The following is a 15,049-nucleotide window of genomic DNA, read 5'->3' on the forward strand; positions in this document are numbered from 1 at the left end:
TTGCAAACCCCTATCCCCCTTCATCTGTTTCTGGTAGAGCAGCCCCATCAGTGATACAGCATACTGTGGGATCTTCATGTTTCTGGTAGAGCAGCCCCATCAGTGATACAGCATACTGTGGGATCTTCATGTTTCCGGTAGAGAGCAGCCCCATCAGTGATACAGCATACTGTGGGATCTTCATGTTTCTGGTAGAGCAGCCCCATCAGTGATACAGCATACTGTGGGATCTTCATGTTTCTGGTAGAGCAGCCCCATCAGTGATACAGCATACTGTGTGATCTTCATGTTTCTGGTAGAGCAGCCCCATCAGTGATACAGCATACTGTGTGATCTTCATGTTTCTGGTTGAACAGCCCCATCAGTGATACAGCATACTGTGTGATCTTCATGTTTCTGGTAGAGCAGCCCCATCAGTGATACAGCATACTGTGTGATCTTCATGTTTCTGGTAGAGCAGCCCCATCAGTGATACAGCATACTGTGGGATCTTCATGTTTCTGGTAGAGCAGCCCCATCAGTGATACAGCATACTGTGGGATCTTCATGTTTCTGGTAGAGCAGCCCCATCAGTGATACAGCATACTGTGGGATCTTCATGTTTCTGGTAGAGCAGCCCCATCAGTGATACAGCATACTGTGTGATCTTCATGTTTCTGGTAGAGCAGCCCCATCAGTGATACAGCATACTGTGTGATCTTCATGTTTCTGGTAGAGCAGCCCCATCAGTGATACAGCATACTGTGTGATCTTCATGTTTCTGGTTGAACAGCCCCATCAGTGATACAGCATACTGTGTGATCTTCATGTTTCTGGTAGAGCAGCCCCATCAGTGATACAGCATACTGTGTGATCTTCATGTTTCTGGTAGAGCAGCCCCATCAGTGATACAGCATACTGTGTGATCTTCATGTTTCTGGTTGAACAGCCCCATCAGTGATACAGCATACTGTGTGATCTTCATGTTTCTGGTAGAGCAGCCCCATCAGTGATACAGCATACTGTGGGATCTTTATCTTATCCTACATCTGATGTCATTCTAATTTCCCAAATTTTTTTTTCTTTCCCATCATCAAACAACTACTTACAGTGACAATATTGGTGATTTGGGTACCAATCAGTTCTTGAGAAGCAGTCTGTCTGTTTGGATTGTCACTTTGTACCCCGAGGTACGTGTGGATAGGAAGAATGTCTTGGCGCTCTATTAATTCTGGGTGACAGATAGCCTAGTGGTTAAGAGCATGCCTGAACAGCCCCTCTAAAAACTCAACGAAGTCCAAAACATCACAAAAGGCGTCATAAAATATGCAGAAACTCTTCCAAACTGTTTTGGCTGGGAAGCATGCGGACGCCTTAAAGCGGGAACATCGACTTTCAATTTAATTCAAGATGTAACGCTCAACTTCAATGATACGGCTTAAATAGAGCCCTTATCCTCTGGTCTTTACTCTTTTCAAACCAACACCCTCCTTCCACTAGAAACATGAGTGATCTACTCTACTGCTATAACCCATTCAGTCCCTCTCCACTCCTCAAAATGGTGTCATTTCTTGCTTATCTTGAGTTTTTTTTTTATACTGTGTGTCATTGGTGTTGTAAGGACACATGGCTTTTATTGGAGGTTGAGATTGTACTTTAGTTTGCTACTTTGAAAATAAGCAAGGAAAATACAGTGCCATTGAATTCAATTGACCTTTAACGTCTCTGCTAGGGAGGAGCATAGCTCCCTTTCTCTCCCTATATTTGGAGAAAGGATGAACCTCGTGAGGTTTTCACTAGATGGAGCAGAGAGAAGAGGAATGACATCAGTGTGTTTTGAGTCAGAGGCAGGACTTGCATAACCTGGTTTCTGTCTCTGTTCAGCTATTACATCCCACATGGAGTGTTAGCTAAGAAGACTGGTACCCAGACTAAACCTTGGGTTGTCTTTGCTTTCTATCATGTCAAACACTAAGCGTCTTTGTTACATTCAATAAACCACTAAAATTGCACTTGTTGACAACGCCTTTTTATTTGATGTGGCATCCTATATCTCTCTATAACCTTATGTTTGGATGGTTGTTTCAGATGTACACCCATAGATTTATTTTAGTCTTTGACGATCCAAATGGTAATATGTTTCAACACTACTAGTAGAAAGAGAAGAGAGAACTTACCAGCCAGCTTGCCTGCCATTTCGCTGAACTGCTTGTTCTAATAGATCTACATATAGAACACAAATTCAAAAGGATCTCTACGATTGTTCCTCTAGATCTCCAGAGGGGGGCAGCATTACACTGTCATTGGTACAAAAATAAGGATCCTAACAGGTGGGCTGTACTAAACAATGGCTCCCTTTGTATTTTCTTCATTAATAATACAGCTATATGAAAGCAATATGGTGATTTAGAATTCGTACCAAATAGTACCCTATCACCTATATAGTGCACTACTTTTGACCAGGACCCATAAGAGCCCTGGTCAAAAGTAGTGCACTATATAGGTGATAGTAACTCTGTCACAAATGGCACCCTGACCAATGACCCTTGGTTGTGAATTATACATGTTATTAGATATATACCTAGTCTAACTTAAGCACTGATAAAATAGGCCTGTTCATATTGTATTTTATCTGCCCCTCTGCAAATTACCCATAAATAATTGTTAACTTAGTTAAGTGAGCAAGACTGACTATTTAAATGCAATGGCCACAGACCAAATAAACTGGAGACTACAGAGGAAACAGTCCAAGCCCATTGAATAGATGGTGGATGTAAAGGGCATTGTAGCCTACTGATCAATTCATTTAACAGGCTTTACTGTGTACAAAAACTATGTTGATTTAAATCGTTACAAAAAGGCTTTAAATGCCCTGCACTTCAGAGGAAATCACTGCATAATAAAACTGATAGAAGAACCGTAAACAATAAACAGCTAAGTAGCTTACAATACAGCTGGATGAAGACAATGATTTGGCAGGACTCATAAATTGGTCATCTTGCCAAGTCCATGCCCTTTAAAAAGCAGTACACCACGGTTGCTGTGGACAGTAAAAATAACTTTGATTATGTCTGTATTAGTCACAAATAGGCCTAGACGGCAACTCCGATTTCCCCTCACTTGCGTTCAAATTTAAAGTGCTGTCCAAATGAGTTACAATTTCCCCCTTCTAATACCTACGAGTTCTTCTGCATTCAACCTTACACTTCCTGATTTGTATTTATTAGGGATCCCCATTATCTGCTGCCAAGGCACCAGGGGGAATTATTCTATATGAAACTCGTTTGAAATAATTAGAAATGCACTACTCCTTGGTTCCTACTCCGGTTTGACTCTCAGGTGTAGTAGATTATGGATTGGTATCATTTCTACTGCGCTGATTGATACAGGCACTACACTTAATGGTACGTTACACATACAGTAAAGGAGTTTGTAATAGAAAAAAGTCAAGAAACCTCTGAAAATATCAACTTTAGTGCCTTCAGAAAGTATTCACACCCCATGGCTTGTAAATCTATGGCAAGACTTGAAAATGGCTGTCTAGCAATGATCAACAACCAACTTAACAGAGCTTGAAGAATTTAAAGAATATGGACATTTTGTGCAAAGCTCATAGACTTACAGCTGTAATCGCTGTCAAAAGGTGATTCTAACATGTATTGACTCAAGGGTGTGAATACTTATGTAAATGAGAGACATCTGCATTTCATTTTCAATACATTTCTAAAACATATTTTCACTTTATCATTAAAGGGTATTGTGTGTAGATGGGTGAGAAAATCAATTTAATCTATTTTGAATTCAGGCTGTAACACAAAAGATGAAATAAGTCAAGGGGTATGAATACTTTCTGAAGGCACTGTAGTAAACTACTTGGTTATGCACACACCATTAGCAAAATGAGGATCTGTTTAATGTTGTATATTTAGTTACATAGATTGCAAAAGTATGTCATTACATACAGCCAGGGGCGCAACTTTGGTTTTAGAAGTGGGGGGGGAGACATTTTTTTATCCAGTCGGATAAACACCCTACCCGACTGCTCGGAGGCGTCTGCATGGTCCTAAAGCACACCGTTAACTTATTTTGTATCACATTCCAATGATACAACTGTGGGGGGGGATAAAAATGCATCATCCGCAGTGAAAGTTGCACCCCTGGAAACAGCCAACATCAAATAAAACATTTAAGTCCTAGATGTCATACTGGAGGCTAACTTAGGTCAAAGGTCAAGTACCACAGTCTGCTAAGATGTACAAGCTAATAGTAACATGTTGGCCATTGTTGATGACACATGTTAAGGGTTGGATCCGTGCAGTAGTGCCCAGATATACATGTAGTTAGTTGCCAGATGTTCATAATACTTGGTTCCATGTTTATACTCTCCACTCATGCAATGACTATCTCTAGTCTGACTGACACAGGCCACTCCACCCCCCCAAAAAACTAACATTGTTGGCACAATCCCTTAACTCTTCATTAAATTAACAATGTTTCTAGGAATTTTACTGACATTGTCCTCAGTAATTTATGCTTCTGACAAGTCAAACATTTCTGCAATAGAATCTAAAAGCTATGCAAAATAAATGATGCATTGGAAAATACATGGCAAAAGAAATGCATTGAGTATTTTGGGAAGTAACCATTTCTGCTACAATATAAGTAACTAGTCTAGCTCCTCTCCTACTCTGGCCTTTAGAGTAATACCCTGAAACATCGGGATGGCAGATGGCTCACAGGTAAATGAAACCCTTTCCAGCAGTGGCTGCTGTTACCACCACTGCACCAGGAGGTCTGGCAGATGATACGGAGCTGATAAGGTTGGCCTCCCAGTGGGATAACACCACATTACATTTGCCAAACTCAGCTTACAAGCAATAGCATTTTCATGAAGCCTGCAACAAAGTACAGCAGTACATGGAAGTAACAGGTGTGACATGATCATACACATTATTTTGAATAAATTATTCTCAAATCAATAAAACAAATCTTTACTAGCCAAGATATTGAATAACATATGATACTGGGGTGGCAGGTAGCCTAACGGTTAAGAGCATTGGTCCAGTAACCAAAATGTCGCTGGTTTGAATCCCCGAGCCGACTAGGTAAAAAAAAAATCTGTCGATATGCCCTTTAGGAAGGTACTTAACACTAATTTCTCCTGTATTCACTCTGGATAAGAGCGTCTGCTAAATTACTTAAATTATACATGTCTGTGATGCCAGAGATTCAATTTAAGTCAGAAACCCCTGTTCAGACTCCTGATAGTTACCCCAAACATATTCATATGAATATTATTATTAGCCAATTAACTAATTATTTGGCTGTAGTGGCACCGCCCATTAATCCTATTGGGCCGTATCACTTTGAGGCCACGCTAAAGTGAGCTCAGCATCCAACAGGATTGAAGCAGGGCCAGGCTGGCCCACAATCCTGAGCGGTGGTGGGGAAGGAACATGATAAAGAGAGCAGGAGCAGAGGCACTTCTTTGCTCCATAGCCTTAGACATGGTTTTGTTGTTGGTGGTTGGTTGGTTGTAAATTAGTATATTTGTTGGGTTGTCAGACACTGAAGTTGTTTATTTCTTGTTTGACTAAGTCTCGTGGTTGTAGTTTGTCAGACGTTGTAGTCCGGAGCCTTGCCCTGCGGCTGCCTCAGTCTGATCTGTAGTGTCATGAAGGCCCCTACAGTCACATGGAAGAGGATCTGCCACACGTTCCTCAGTTCATACAGGTACATGTTGGACAGACAGATCAGGGCGAAGGCCAGGAATGACTTACTGTTCCTCCACACAGAGAAGTACGCAAACAGGGAGCACTGAAGAGAGGGAGAGATGAGTGAAAGAGAGAGACAGACACCGGGAAACAGAGAAGAGTCAACTTCTGTGAGAACAATAGAGCTACTTCATTGTATTGAAAATCCCTTGCAGGAGACCAATCTTTATTTGCTTTCAAACCATGTCCAATATTTGACCTTTATTCAAGGAAGCCCCAATTATTTAGTGAACGCTTAAATCAAACTACCAGCAATAACATGACAAGCCCTATTCTGCAACAAATGTAATACATATTATTTGCACTTTTCAATGTACAATTATGTGTAAACTGTAGCTAGACTCAGACCATCTTGGTAACACTAACAACCCCCTCTGTACAGTGAGAGTTGTGATGCAAAGTGCAGGGTTGTTTTTAATTTATTTAACTACGCAAGTCAGTTAAGAACAAATTCTTATTTACAGTGACGGCCTACCCCGGCCAAACCCTAACGACCTTGGACCAATTGTGCACTGCCCTATGGGACTTCCAATCACGGCCAGTTGTGATACAGCCTGGAATCGAACCAGAGTCTGTAGTGACGCCTCTAGCACTGAGAAGCAATGGCTTAGACCTGCGTCACTCGGGAGCCCCACCTCACTCATCACAGTGACTGCCAGAAGGCGACAAGGCAGCTCTTGCTCGCCATGACTTACCTGATACAGACAGGCTGCTGTGCCCAGGAAAAAGGCAATCACGTAATTAAAATCTTCATCGTCGTTCTGCCGGCAAACCAACGGGGGAGGAAGACGAGGGAGAGAAGAAAAGATAGCGAGGTCAATAAATGATGAATGTACAGCAGTAGGTAGGCTTGAAACAAGGCTTGGTGAAACTGGTACGACAAAAAAGCCAACAAAAGCATTGGACAAAAACAGCCTCTGAAAAGCAATAAGCATACCCTCTAAGATAAATACAGGTGTTACAAACTGTTCATATGAAAAGGCTTGGATTAGTCACAGCTACAGGTGGTCAGTTGTCTTTCCCACCGAATTAAATAGAGTAATGTATCTATCGCTCTGGCTTTACCTGTATGGTGCTCTCTATAGCATGAACCCCTCGGAGTAGATTGAGGCCTCCACAGAGGATGCTCAGCACACAGGAGACGATGCCAGGTAGAGTCACAGGATCAAGCTGTTGGCTGGGAGCTGGGAGGAGAAGGGAACTGTTAAGAGCCAGCAGAAATTACCTGGCCAATGAGCAATAGATACATTAAGAGACTCTACAGAGTGAGATAAACAGCTACGTTGTGATTCTAAAGGACATCACAATACAGACTCAGTGCCAGAGGCTGCCTTGACCTAAGGTAGGGTGTAAAGTAATATCTTGTGGCTAAATTCTTATAAATATATGATGAATAGCTACATAGAGCAGGATTATGTTCAGGGTATAGACATGGTCAACCACTGCACTATACCATCATGTGCAATCTTAGAATTCTCCTAACATTTGAAGAGAAAACACTGACTAAATCCCAAAATGACAATGTTTTGATGATCATCCCTCCACAGTGAGTGACAGGAAAGTGAATATGAATGCAGTGGTTCTTGTGGGAGACAGAGGAGCTGTGGTGACCCAGGGCACAATCATTTAGCTGGGTTTACTGAGGTGTGAAGGTACCAACAGAGAGGTGGTGGGCCTGTCTCAGTCAGGGATCACTAATTGAGGGGCCACACACACGACAGATGCATGCCAAGGTGTCCTTCAGAGAGCTGACCCTATAGGGCTTTCAAGTGATTCACTTTGGTTCTGTTCCAAACATGCTCCCAACCAAGCTGTCCATGAGGTATGGAATGGATGGAAGCCATTTTAAACATGTGCTAACGTGACAGAAGGAGATGTCTACAGTAAAGGCTTAGGTGAACAGGAAAAGGGAGGATTAGAATGAGGTGGATGGAATGCAAATAAAATCAATTTGTCATTCAGTACACAGTGAAGTGATTATGTTAAAGCTTACGTAAAGAGCCTTATACGTTTACTGTGTGTGAAAACACAAGGCAGGTAGGCACTTTGAAAAACACCTCAATGTGCATAACCTAGCGTATGAGTTTCTCAATGTATGGCTGAATGTGAAAAACTAAGCTGTGTAACAGACAACTCAACTGTAACTACAGTTGCAAGCACTAAAAAATATGTTTGTTAAAACCCTGTAGAGCGGTACAGGTTTTTGTGAGAAAATAGCTTCTTAGGGCTAGGCCCCTTTTTTCTCAATTTCCGCCTGAATGACGTGCCCAAAGTAAACTGCCTGTAGATCAGGCCCTGAAGCCAGGATATGCATATAATTGGTAACATTGGAAAGAAAACACTTTGAAGTTTGTAGAAATGTTAAAATAATGTAGGAGAACACAATAGATATGGTAGGAGCCATCCAGAATATTATTTTTGGAGAGACCATGCTTTTACATTTGCAAGTATAAGGGCATACTCAATTCTAGCTCCCAGGATGCAATTCCTATGGCTTCCACAGGGTGTTAGCAGTCTATGTTCAAGGTTTCAGGCTTGTAACTTCCAAAACGAATAAGAAATATCAGTTTTAGTACAGGGACACAGTCTTGGAAATTCGTGTTTGCGCGCGCCATGAATAAAGGACGCATCTGCTAAAATCCGTTTCCTATTGAACATACTTCTTTCCGTAAGAAATATTATAGTTTGATTACATTTTAGGGTGTCTGAGGAGTAAATAGAAATATATTTTGACTTGAAACAAAGTTTAGGGGTAGATTTTCGGATTCCTTTCTCTATGTTAAATGAGTGGATTACTCAAATCGTTGGTGCCAACTAAACTGACTTTTTGGGATATAAAGAAGGATTTTATCTAACAAAACGACACATATTATCGCTGGGACCTTTTGGATGACAAATCAGAGGAAGATTTTCAAAAGTGAATATTTAAATCGCTATTTGTAAATTTATGAAACCTGTGCAGGTGGAAAGATATGTTGATGTGGGCCGCCGTCCTCAAACAATTGCATGGCATGCTTTCGCTGTAATAGCTACTGTAAATCGGACAGTGCAGTTAGATTAACAAGAATTTAAGCTTTCAACCAATATAAGACACTTGTATGTACCTAAATGTTTAAAATCCATAATTTTTATGATTATTTACTTGAATTGCGCACCCTGAAGTTTCACCGGAAGTTGTACGGCTAGTGGGACGCCTAGCCCTAAGAAGTTTCCCCACAACTATCCTGTGTGTGTCTGTGTGTGTGTGTGTGGGGTACCTACTTATGCCCTTGTACTTGGAGGGGGTGTGGTATGAGAAGCCGTTGATGGATCCTAGGTCCTCAGGGGTCAGCTGGTAGGGCGGTCGAAGTTTGATCTCTGTTTGCATGTCGGCCAGGTTGATCTTAGTGGACAGAGAGCGGGGGCTGTTGAAGCGCTGCTTCGTCTTCTGGATGAAGTTGTCTGGAAGGGGCAGCAACACAAGTATGAAGGGTGTGAGAATAGAGAAATCTATCATGAAAATACAACCTAGGAATAGTATGTTCCTGCTGGTACAGTATAATCATGCTCTAAAATGTTTGGGCATGATAGTGGGATAGTTTCCTGACACCACCCATACGCAAAAATAATAAAAGTGTCTGCTAAATGGAATATATATTTTTGAAAGAGTCAAACCAGGGAAACCTAGCCTGGTCCCAGATCTGTTTGTGCAGTCTTGTTAACACACCAGTCATGGTCACGCCAGAAGGAGGCAGAAAAGCACGAACAGATCTGGGACCAGGCGAAGGGAAACCCTGTGTTTCTAAAGTAAGACAATGCATGGGTTTGTTGGGAAAACAGGAGGAGAGACTCACCCAACTCGATGAAGGAGTATGGCCTCACAGCGCTATTGACACGCTTGGCATCGTACGTGACGATGAACTCCCTCTGCAGCTCATCCAGGAAACAGAAGGCCAGGACGTTGGGGTAGTTCTCTGTACAAACCATCAGATAACCCACACCCAGACAGCAGGTGAAACTGAAACAGACACATACAGAGCGAGCAAGATTACATTGCGGGACTATTATTTCCTGCAATTACAATGCTGAACAGTGGGAAGCACAGTAAGTTCAGTAGTATTCATTAACAAAACCATGAGATGTCCCTGCATATGTTATTCAGGATCAAAATTATATTTGGAGATATCTAACAAAACAACTGGCATTATAATAGCAATGAAAGATTACCAAGAAATACCATCTCTAAGATATTACACAAAAAAAGGAACCTCGCCAGAGGTGTTTCCAACCAATCCATCGAAAATAATTCACAGAAATGTTAACAGGTGGCTTGAAGGCTTGTTTGCAGTGTGCTAAGAGATGCCAGTATCGGTCTCTGTGTTAATATCTTTACAGAAAGATTAAACAGGCATTACATGGGGAAGGGGAACAGCTAGCTCGCTCTTTTCCCTCTGCTTATGAAGTATGGGTGCTGAATTATGGTCATTTGGAGAGTGCCAGGGAGGGAGGGACAAAAATCTTAGCATCCACTCAACTGGAGCTCAGCAGAGCCCCTCGAAGGCCCAGTACATCGGTGTTAAGCATTGCCCAAAAGGATTTTTAATTCAGATTACCCAGTGACTTAACTGCTGTCTGGCATGTCCTCAGTCTCTTTCCTTCACAGTGAGGCCAATGTTGGGCCTTGATTAAAGGACCTCAAGATAACAAATGAGGCTTCAGACTGTAGAGTGGATGGCCAACCAACCCTGCTCCTAGAGGGAGGAATGTGTGTGCGCACACACACACACATACTTCTCATTCAAGCCAATATCTGCTGTCAAGACAACTGGGAACTCTTGAATTGGCCATTCAAAATGATTTTAGTCGGTGCTCGTTTTTGTCCGATCTAAAAATGGTTGGAGGCCGGCGCTTTTGAACATGGCATTAATGGGACCAAGTGGCTAATAACCCATGTCCATGTGAATAGATGCATTTTGTAATGCCGCAGTTGTGTTTCTTGAAATAGCCTGACAATTGTAATTGACCAAACTGTCACAAAACTCATTAGGGGAATTAGAGCTGAGCATTTCAGAACAGAGCTTTTATAGACATTCACAAAACAAGGAAAAGTGCAGTTTGTTGTGACATCAGCAATAGGACAGAATTAAGGTGACCGTTTTACCGCCACATCGACAGTCATGGCCACAGTAAAATTCCACACTACCGTTGAGTCACGGTAATCTCCTCTTATGCACTCTGGACATGTGTTGGTTGGGGTCTCTATAGGGCTCTACTGTCCATCTAACCACTCTGAAAATGCAAATGCAATTGAAAAATCACAAACACATCAAAACAGTATTGTGATTTTAAAACTCACCTCACTGTGATGATCAATTAGAGGTTCAACAGCAGGTTGAAACATGGTTGTTGTGGATGTTGTTTCAAAGCCTAACAACGAAATGGACAGCACTTTAAAGTGATGACTCATTCAAAACTCCCATATGCATATTAGAGCCTATACATACACATAGGCTTATGAGCCCAAGTCTGCAAAACAAACAAAAAAACTATTACAATTCTGATTGTGTGAGGCCTCCCGAGTTACGCAGTGGTCTAAGGCACTGCATCGCAGTTGCTAGCTGTACCACAAGAGATCCTGGTTCGAGTCCAGGCTCATGGGGCGGCGCACAATTGGCCCAGCGTCGTCCGGGTTAGGGGAGGGTTTGGCCGGCAGGGATGTCCTTGTCCCATCGCGCTCTAGTGACTGTGGCCGGCCGGGCGCATACACACGCCAGGTGTACGGTGTTTCCTCCAACACATTGGTGCGGCTGGCTTCCGGGTTAAGCGGGCAGTGTGGCTTGGTTGGGTCACGTTTCGGAGGACGCATGGCTCTCGACCTTCGCCTCTCCTTAAGGGAGCTGCAGCGATGAGAGAAGACAATTGGATATCACGAAATTGGGGAGAAAAAAGGGGTAAAAAGTTATAATTATGATTGTGCCCATTATGATTGTGCCTACATAGCCTACTACAAATTTCACCTGGGAAAAAAATAATGAACTAATTTAAGATGTCTTTGGTACATAATTGGTCTAGCCTATACTAAACAACGTAATAGGCTTTGAACGTGGACTGTTATTATGCATACTGGATGGACTGGTTACCTTATGCTACACTCCAAAATGTCTATCCACGAGTCTGGGAGAGAACGTATAGCCATAGGCGATGCTGTTGGTTCACTGATTGTGCAGGGCGGTTACAGTTACCCTACACATTATAGTGAATTTATATTTGATTGTGAATAGTCTTAATAGGGCACTTAATATTTTCATAAATAAATTGGGTGACATTACCTTTAGCTAGAGAATATCTCACCACCATGCGTTTCCATCTCTTCCTCTATTCCTTTCTCCAGCGCGCAGGGTGGCTGTCAACAGTTTAGTGAAATATGTTTCGGTGCAGATTTCACTTGAAATTAAGCACTGGGTAGCTGTAGGAACATGGTTGGAGAGCCTCTGGCATACAGAGTTTGGGTGGAATATCACCTGTTGCATGCAGGCTCTTGCTGCGCTCCTCAAACAGTGGTTGATGCGTGAAGTGAAATAAGTATTCTTATATTTATCAGCTGCTCATATTAAAGCACACGCTCCGCTATAAAAACAAACTAGTCTACCCGGCATCATTGAAAAGCGGACCGGCGGGAAAACGAGCAGCCTCCATTCACTATTCCAGTGTATACGGATGACATGTCTTTTTCCCCTTGCCCATTTCATAATGGGCCATTCTAAATCAAAACTAATTTTACATTTTAGTAAAGACTAAACTGAGAATAGTCTGATGGGTGAAAATATGATCACTTGATGAGAGAACAGCTGTGCAGCCTGAGGCAAGGAACCTGCAAGCTTTTTCTTGCTACTTTCTCAAATCATCAACAGCCGATAGAAATCAAAACATATATGATGCAACTAAGACATTCTAAGGTTTGTATAATTTACGACTAAAGTTGCCAAATAACTCTAAATCTAGCGTAGAGGACCTGTTCCAAAAAAATCACTTTTACGCTCAACATAGCCACTTCATATGCACACATTAGAATGGGAAAAATATCCTTTCTATTTTATACAGCTAAGTTCAATTATATTCTTCTTACTATACAATAATGGCACGGGACTTAAAGCATATCTTGTCTGCTAAATGAACAAGCCTACAGCATGGAGCATAGCCAGAAAACATACAGTAGTCCAAGTCATGTTCTTCTGAAATCAATTTTTATTCATATCATGATTCTTTAGACCTGCCTACAAAAAAATTATGGATTTATTGTGATGTGTGTATTAAATAGATTTGTAATACTGTTTTAAATGTAGCTGTTCCAAAGGATGATGTATGTGTGGAGGTCTGGAGATGCTAAACATGTTTATGTTAATTAACGGTCAATTACCGTGAGACAGGCAGACTTTTGAATGACAATAACCGGCTAATAAAATTGAATGACCGCCACAGCCCTAGACAGAGTGATAACACCATCCCTCAAAGCAAAATTATACCATAGAGAACTGCTAGCAACTTTGGGTGGTGGTAATACCAAAGTCAGTTAGAAGCGTTTATATAAAATCTATCTGGTAATTGCCCTTGCTACATTCCCAAGCAATAAAAAAATAAAAACAAGTCACTCACACAAATGGGAGCTAACAAAGAGTCACTGAACCAAAACGGAAAAGGATGGGTTTTAGGAGTGGTTCTGAAAGAAAATCCTGGGGGTGTCCACTGAAAGCACGCACTACATTTACCTAAGTAGAGGCAAAACAAAAGAAAAACCCACACCAAACTTAGAAAGTAAAACCAAAAAGTTGGAAAAAAAAGAAAAAAAAAGACAAAGGATTGTCTAGAAATAAAATAGGTAGAGCCAACTAAACCCTCTGTCTCAATCAAGACAACTAGTGCACTGGGCCAGCCACTTTTAAATAGCACCAAGGCCAGCACAGGTGAAACACCTTTCCACTAATGAGATGGCAACCAGCACAGGTGTAACACTTCCTGACTAATGAGGTGACACCAATTGGTGAGCCCTGTGCTAACGAGCAATATATGCTAAAGACCAACCTCAAAACATAAATGGAAAAACCAAAGCCTGTAACACCTTCACCCTTAAATATAGCCTACATTATTGTTGGACAAATGTGCTCACAGTAGACGTCGACCGATTAAGATTCTTCATCGCCGATACCGATTATTGGAGAACCAAAAAAAGCCGATAACGATTGATTGGCCTATTTTTTTGTATTTGTAATAATGACAATTACAACAATACTGAATGAACACTTATTTTAACTTAATATAATACATCAATAAAATCAATTTAGCCTCAAATAATTAAACATGTTCAATTTGGTTTAAATAATGCAGAAACAAAGTGTTGGAGAAGAAAGTAAAAGTGCAATGTGTGCCATGTAAAAAAGCTAACGTTTAAGTTCCTTGCTCAGAACATATGAAAGCTGGTGGTTCCTTTTAACATGAGTCTTCAATATTCCCAGGTAAGAAGTTTTAGGTTGTAGTTATTATAGGACTATTTCTCTCTATACAATTTGTATTTCATATACCTTTGACTATTGGATGTTCTTATAGGCACTTTAGTATTGCCAGTGTAACAGTATAGCTTCCGTCCCTCTCCTCGCCCCTACCTGGGCTTGAACCAGGAACACATCGACAACAGCCACCCTCGAAGCAGCGTTACCCATGCAGAGCAAGGGGAACAACTACTCCAAGTCTCAGAGCGAGTGACGTCACCGATTGAAACGCTATTAGCGCGCACCCTGCTAATTATCTAGCCATTTCACATCGGTTACACCAGCCTAATCTCGGGAGTTGATGGGCTTGAAGTCATAAACAGCTCAATGCTTGAAGCATTGCGAAGAGCTGCTGGCAAACACACTTAAGTGCTGTTTGAATGAATGCATACAAGCCTGCTGGTGCCTACCATCGCTCAGTCCGACTGCTCTATCAAATCATAGACTTAATTATAACAAAACACAGAAATACGAGCCTTTGGTCATTAAAATGGTTGAATCCAGAAACTATCATTTCGAAAACGTTTATTCTTTCAGTGAAATACGGAACCGTTACGTATTTTATCTAACGGGTGGCATCCCTAAGTCTAAATATTGCTGTTACATTGCACAACCTTCAATGTTGTCATAATCATGTACAATTCTGGCAAATTAATTGCGGCCTTTGTTAGTAATAAATGTACTTCACACAGTTCGCAATGAGCCAGTAGGCCCAAACTGCTACATATACCCTGACTGCTAGCACAGAACGCAAGAGAAGTGACACAATTTCCC

The 15,049-nt window shown here is 41.5% G+C and overlaps 1 protein-coding gene across 1 annotated transcript in view; it reads right to left on the reverse strand.

Annotated features, from left to right (window-relative positions):
• Window positions 1-3,870: 3,870 nt before the first annotated feature.
• Window positions 3,871-15,049, reverse strand: part of sec22a (SEC22 homolog A, vesicle trafficking protein) — a 33,977-nt gene continuing 22,798 nt past the window's right edge. Inside the window, exons 3-7 of the mRNA XM_039014692.1 lie at window positions 9,587-9,750; window positions 9,015-9,194; window positions 6,819-6,937; window positions 6,449-6,514; window positions 3,871-5,796 (exon numbers count right to left, since the gene is read on the reverse strand). Coding sequence (XP_038870620.1) covers window positions 5,596-5,796; window positions 6,449-6,514; window positions 6,819-6,937; window positions 9,015-9,194; window positions 9,587-9,750 — 730 coding nt within the window. The 3' untranslated portion in view covers window positions 3,871-5,595. The remainder of the gene's footprint in view (window positions 5,797-6,448; window positions 6,515-6,818; window positions 6,938-9,014; window positions 9,195-9,586; window positions 9,751-15,049) is intronic.

The sequence above is a fragment of the Salvelinus namaycush genome, chromosome 19 (genome assembly GCF_016432855.1).
Source record: "Salvelinus namaycush isolate Seneca chromosome 19, SaNama_1.0, whole genome shotgun sequence".
Classification (NCBI taxonomy): Eukaryota; Metazoa; Chordata; class Actinopteri; order Salmoniformes; family Salmonidae; genus Salvelinus; species Salvelinus namaycush.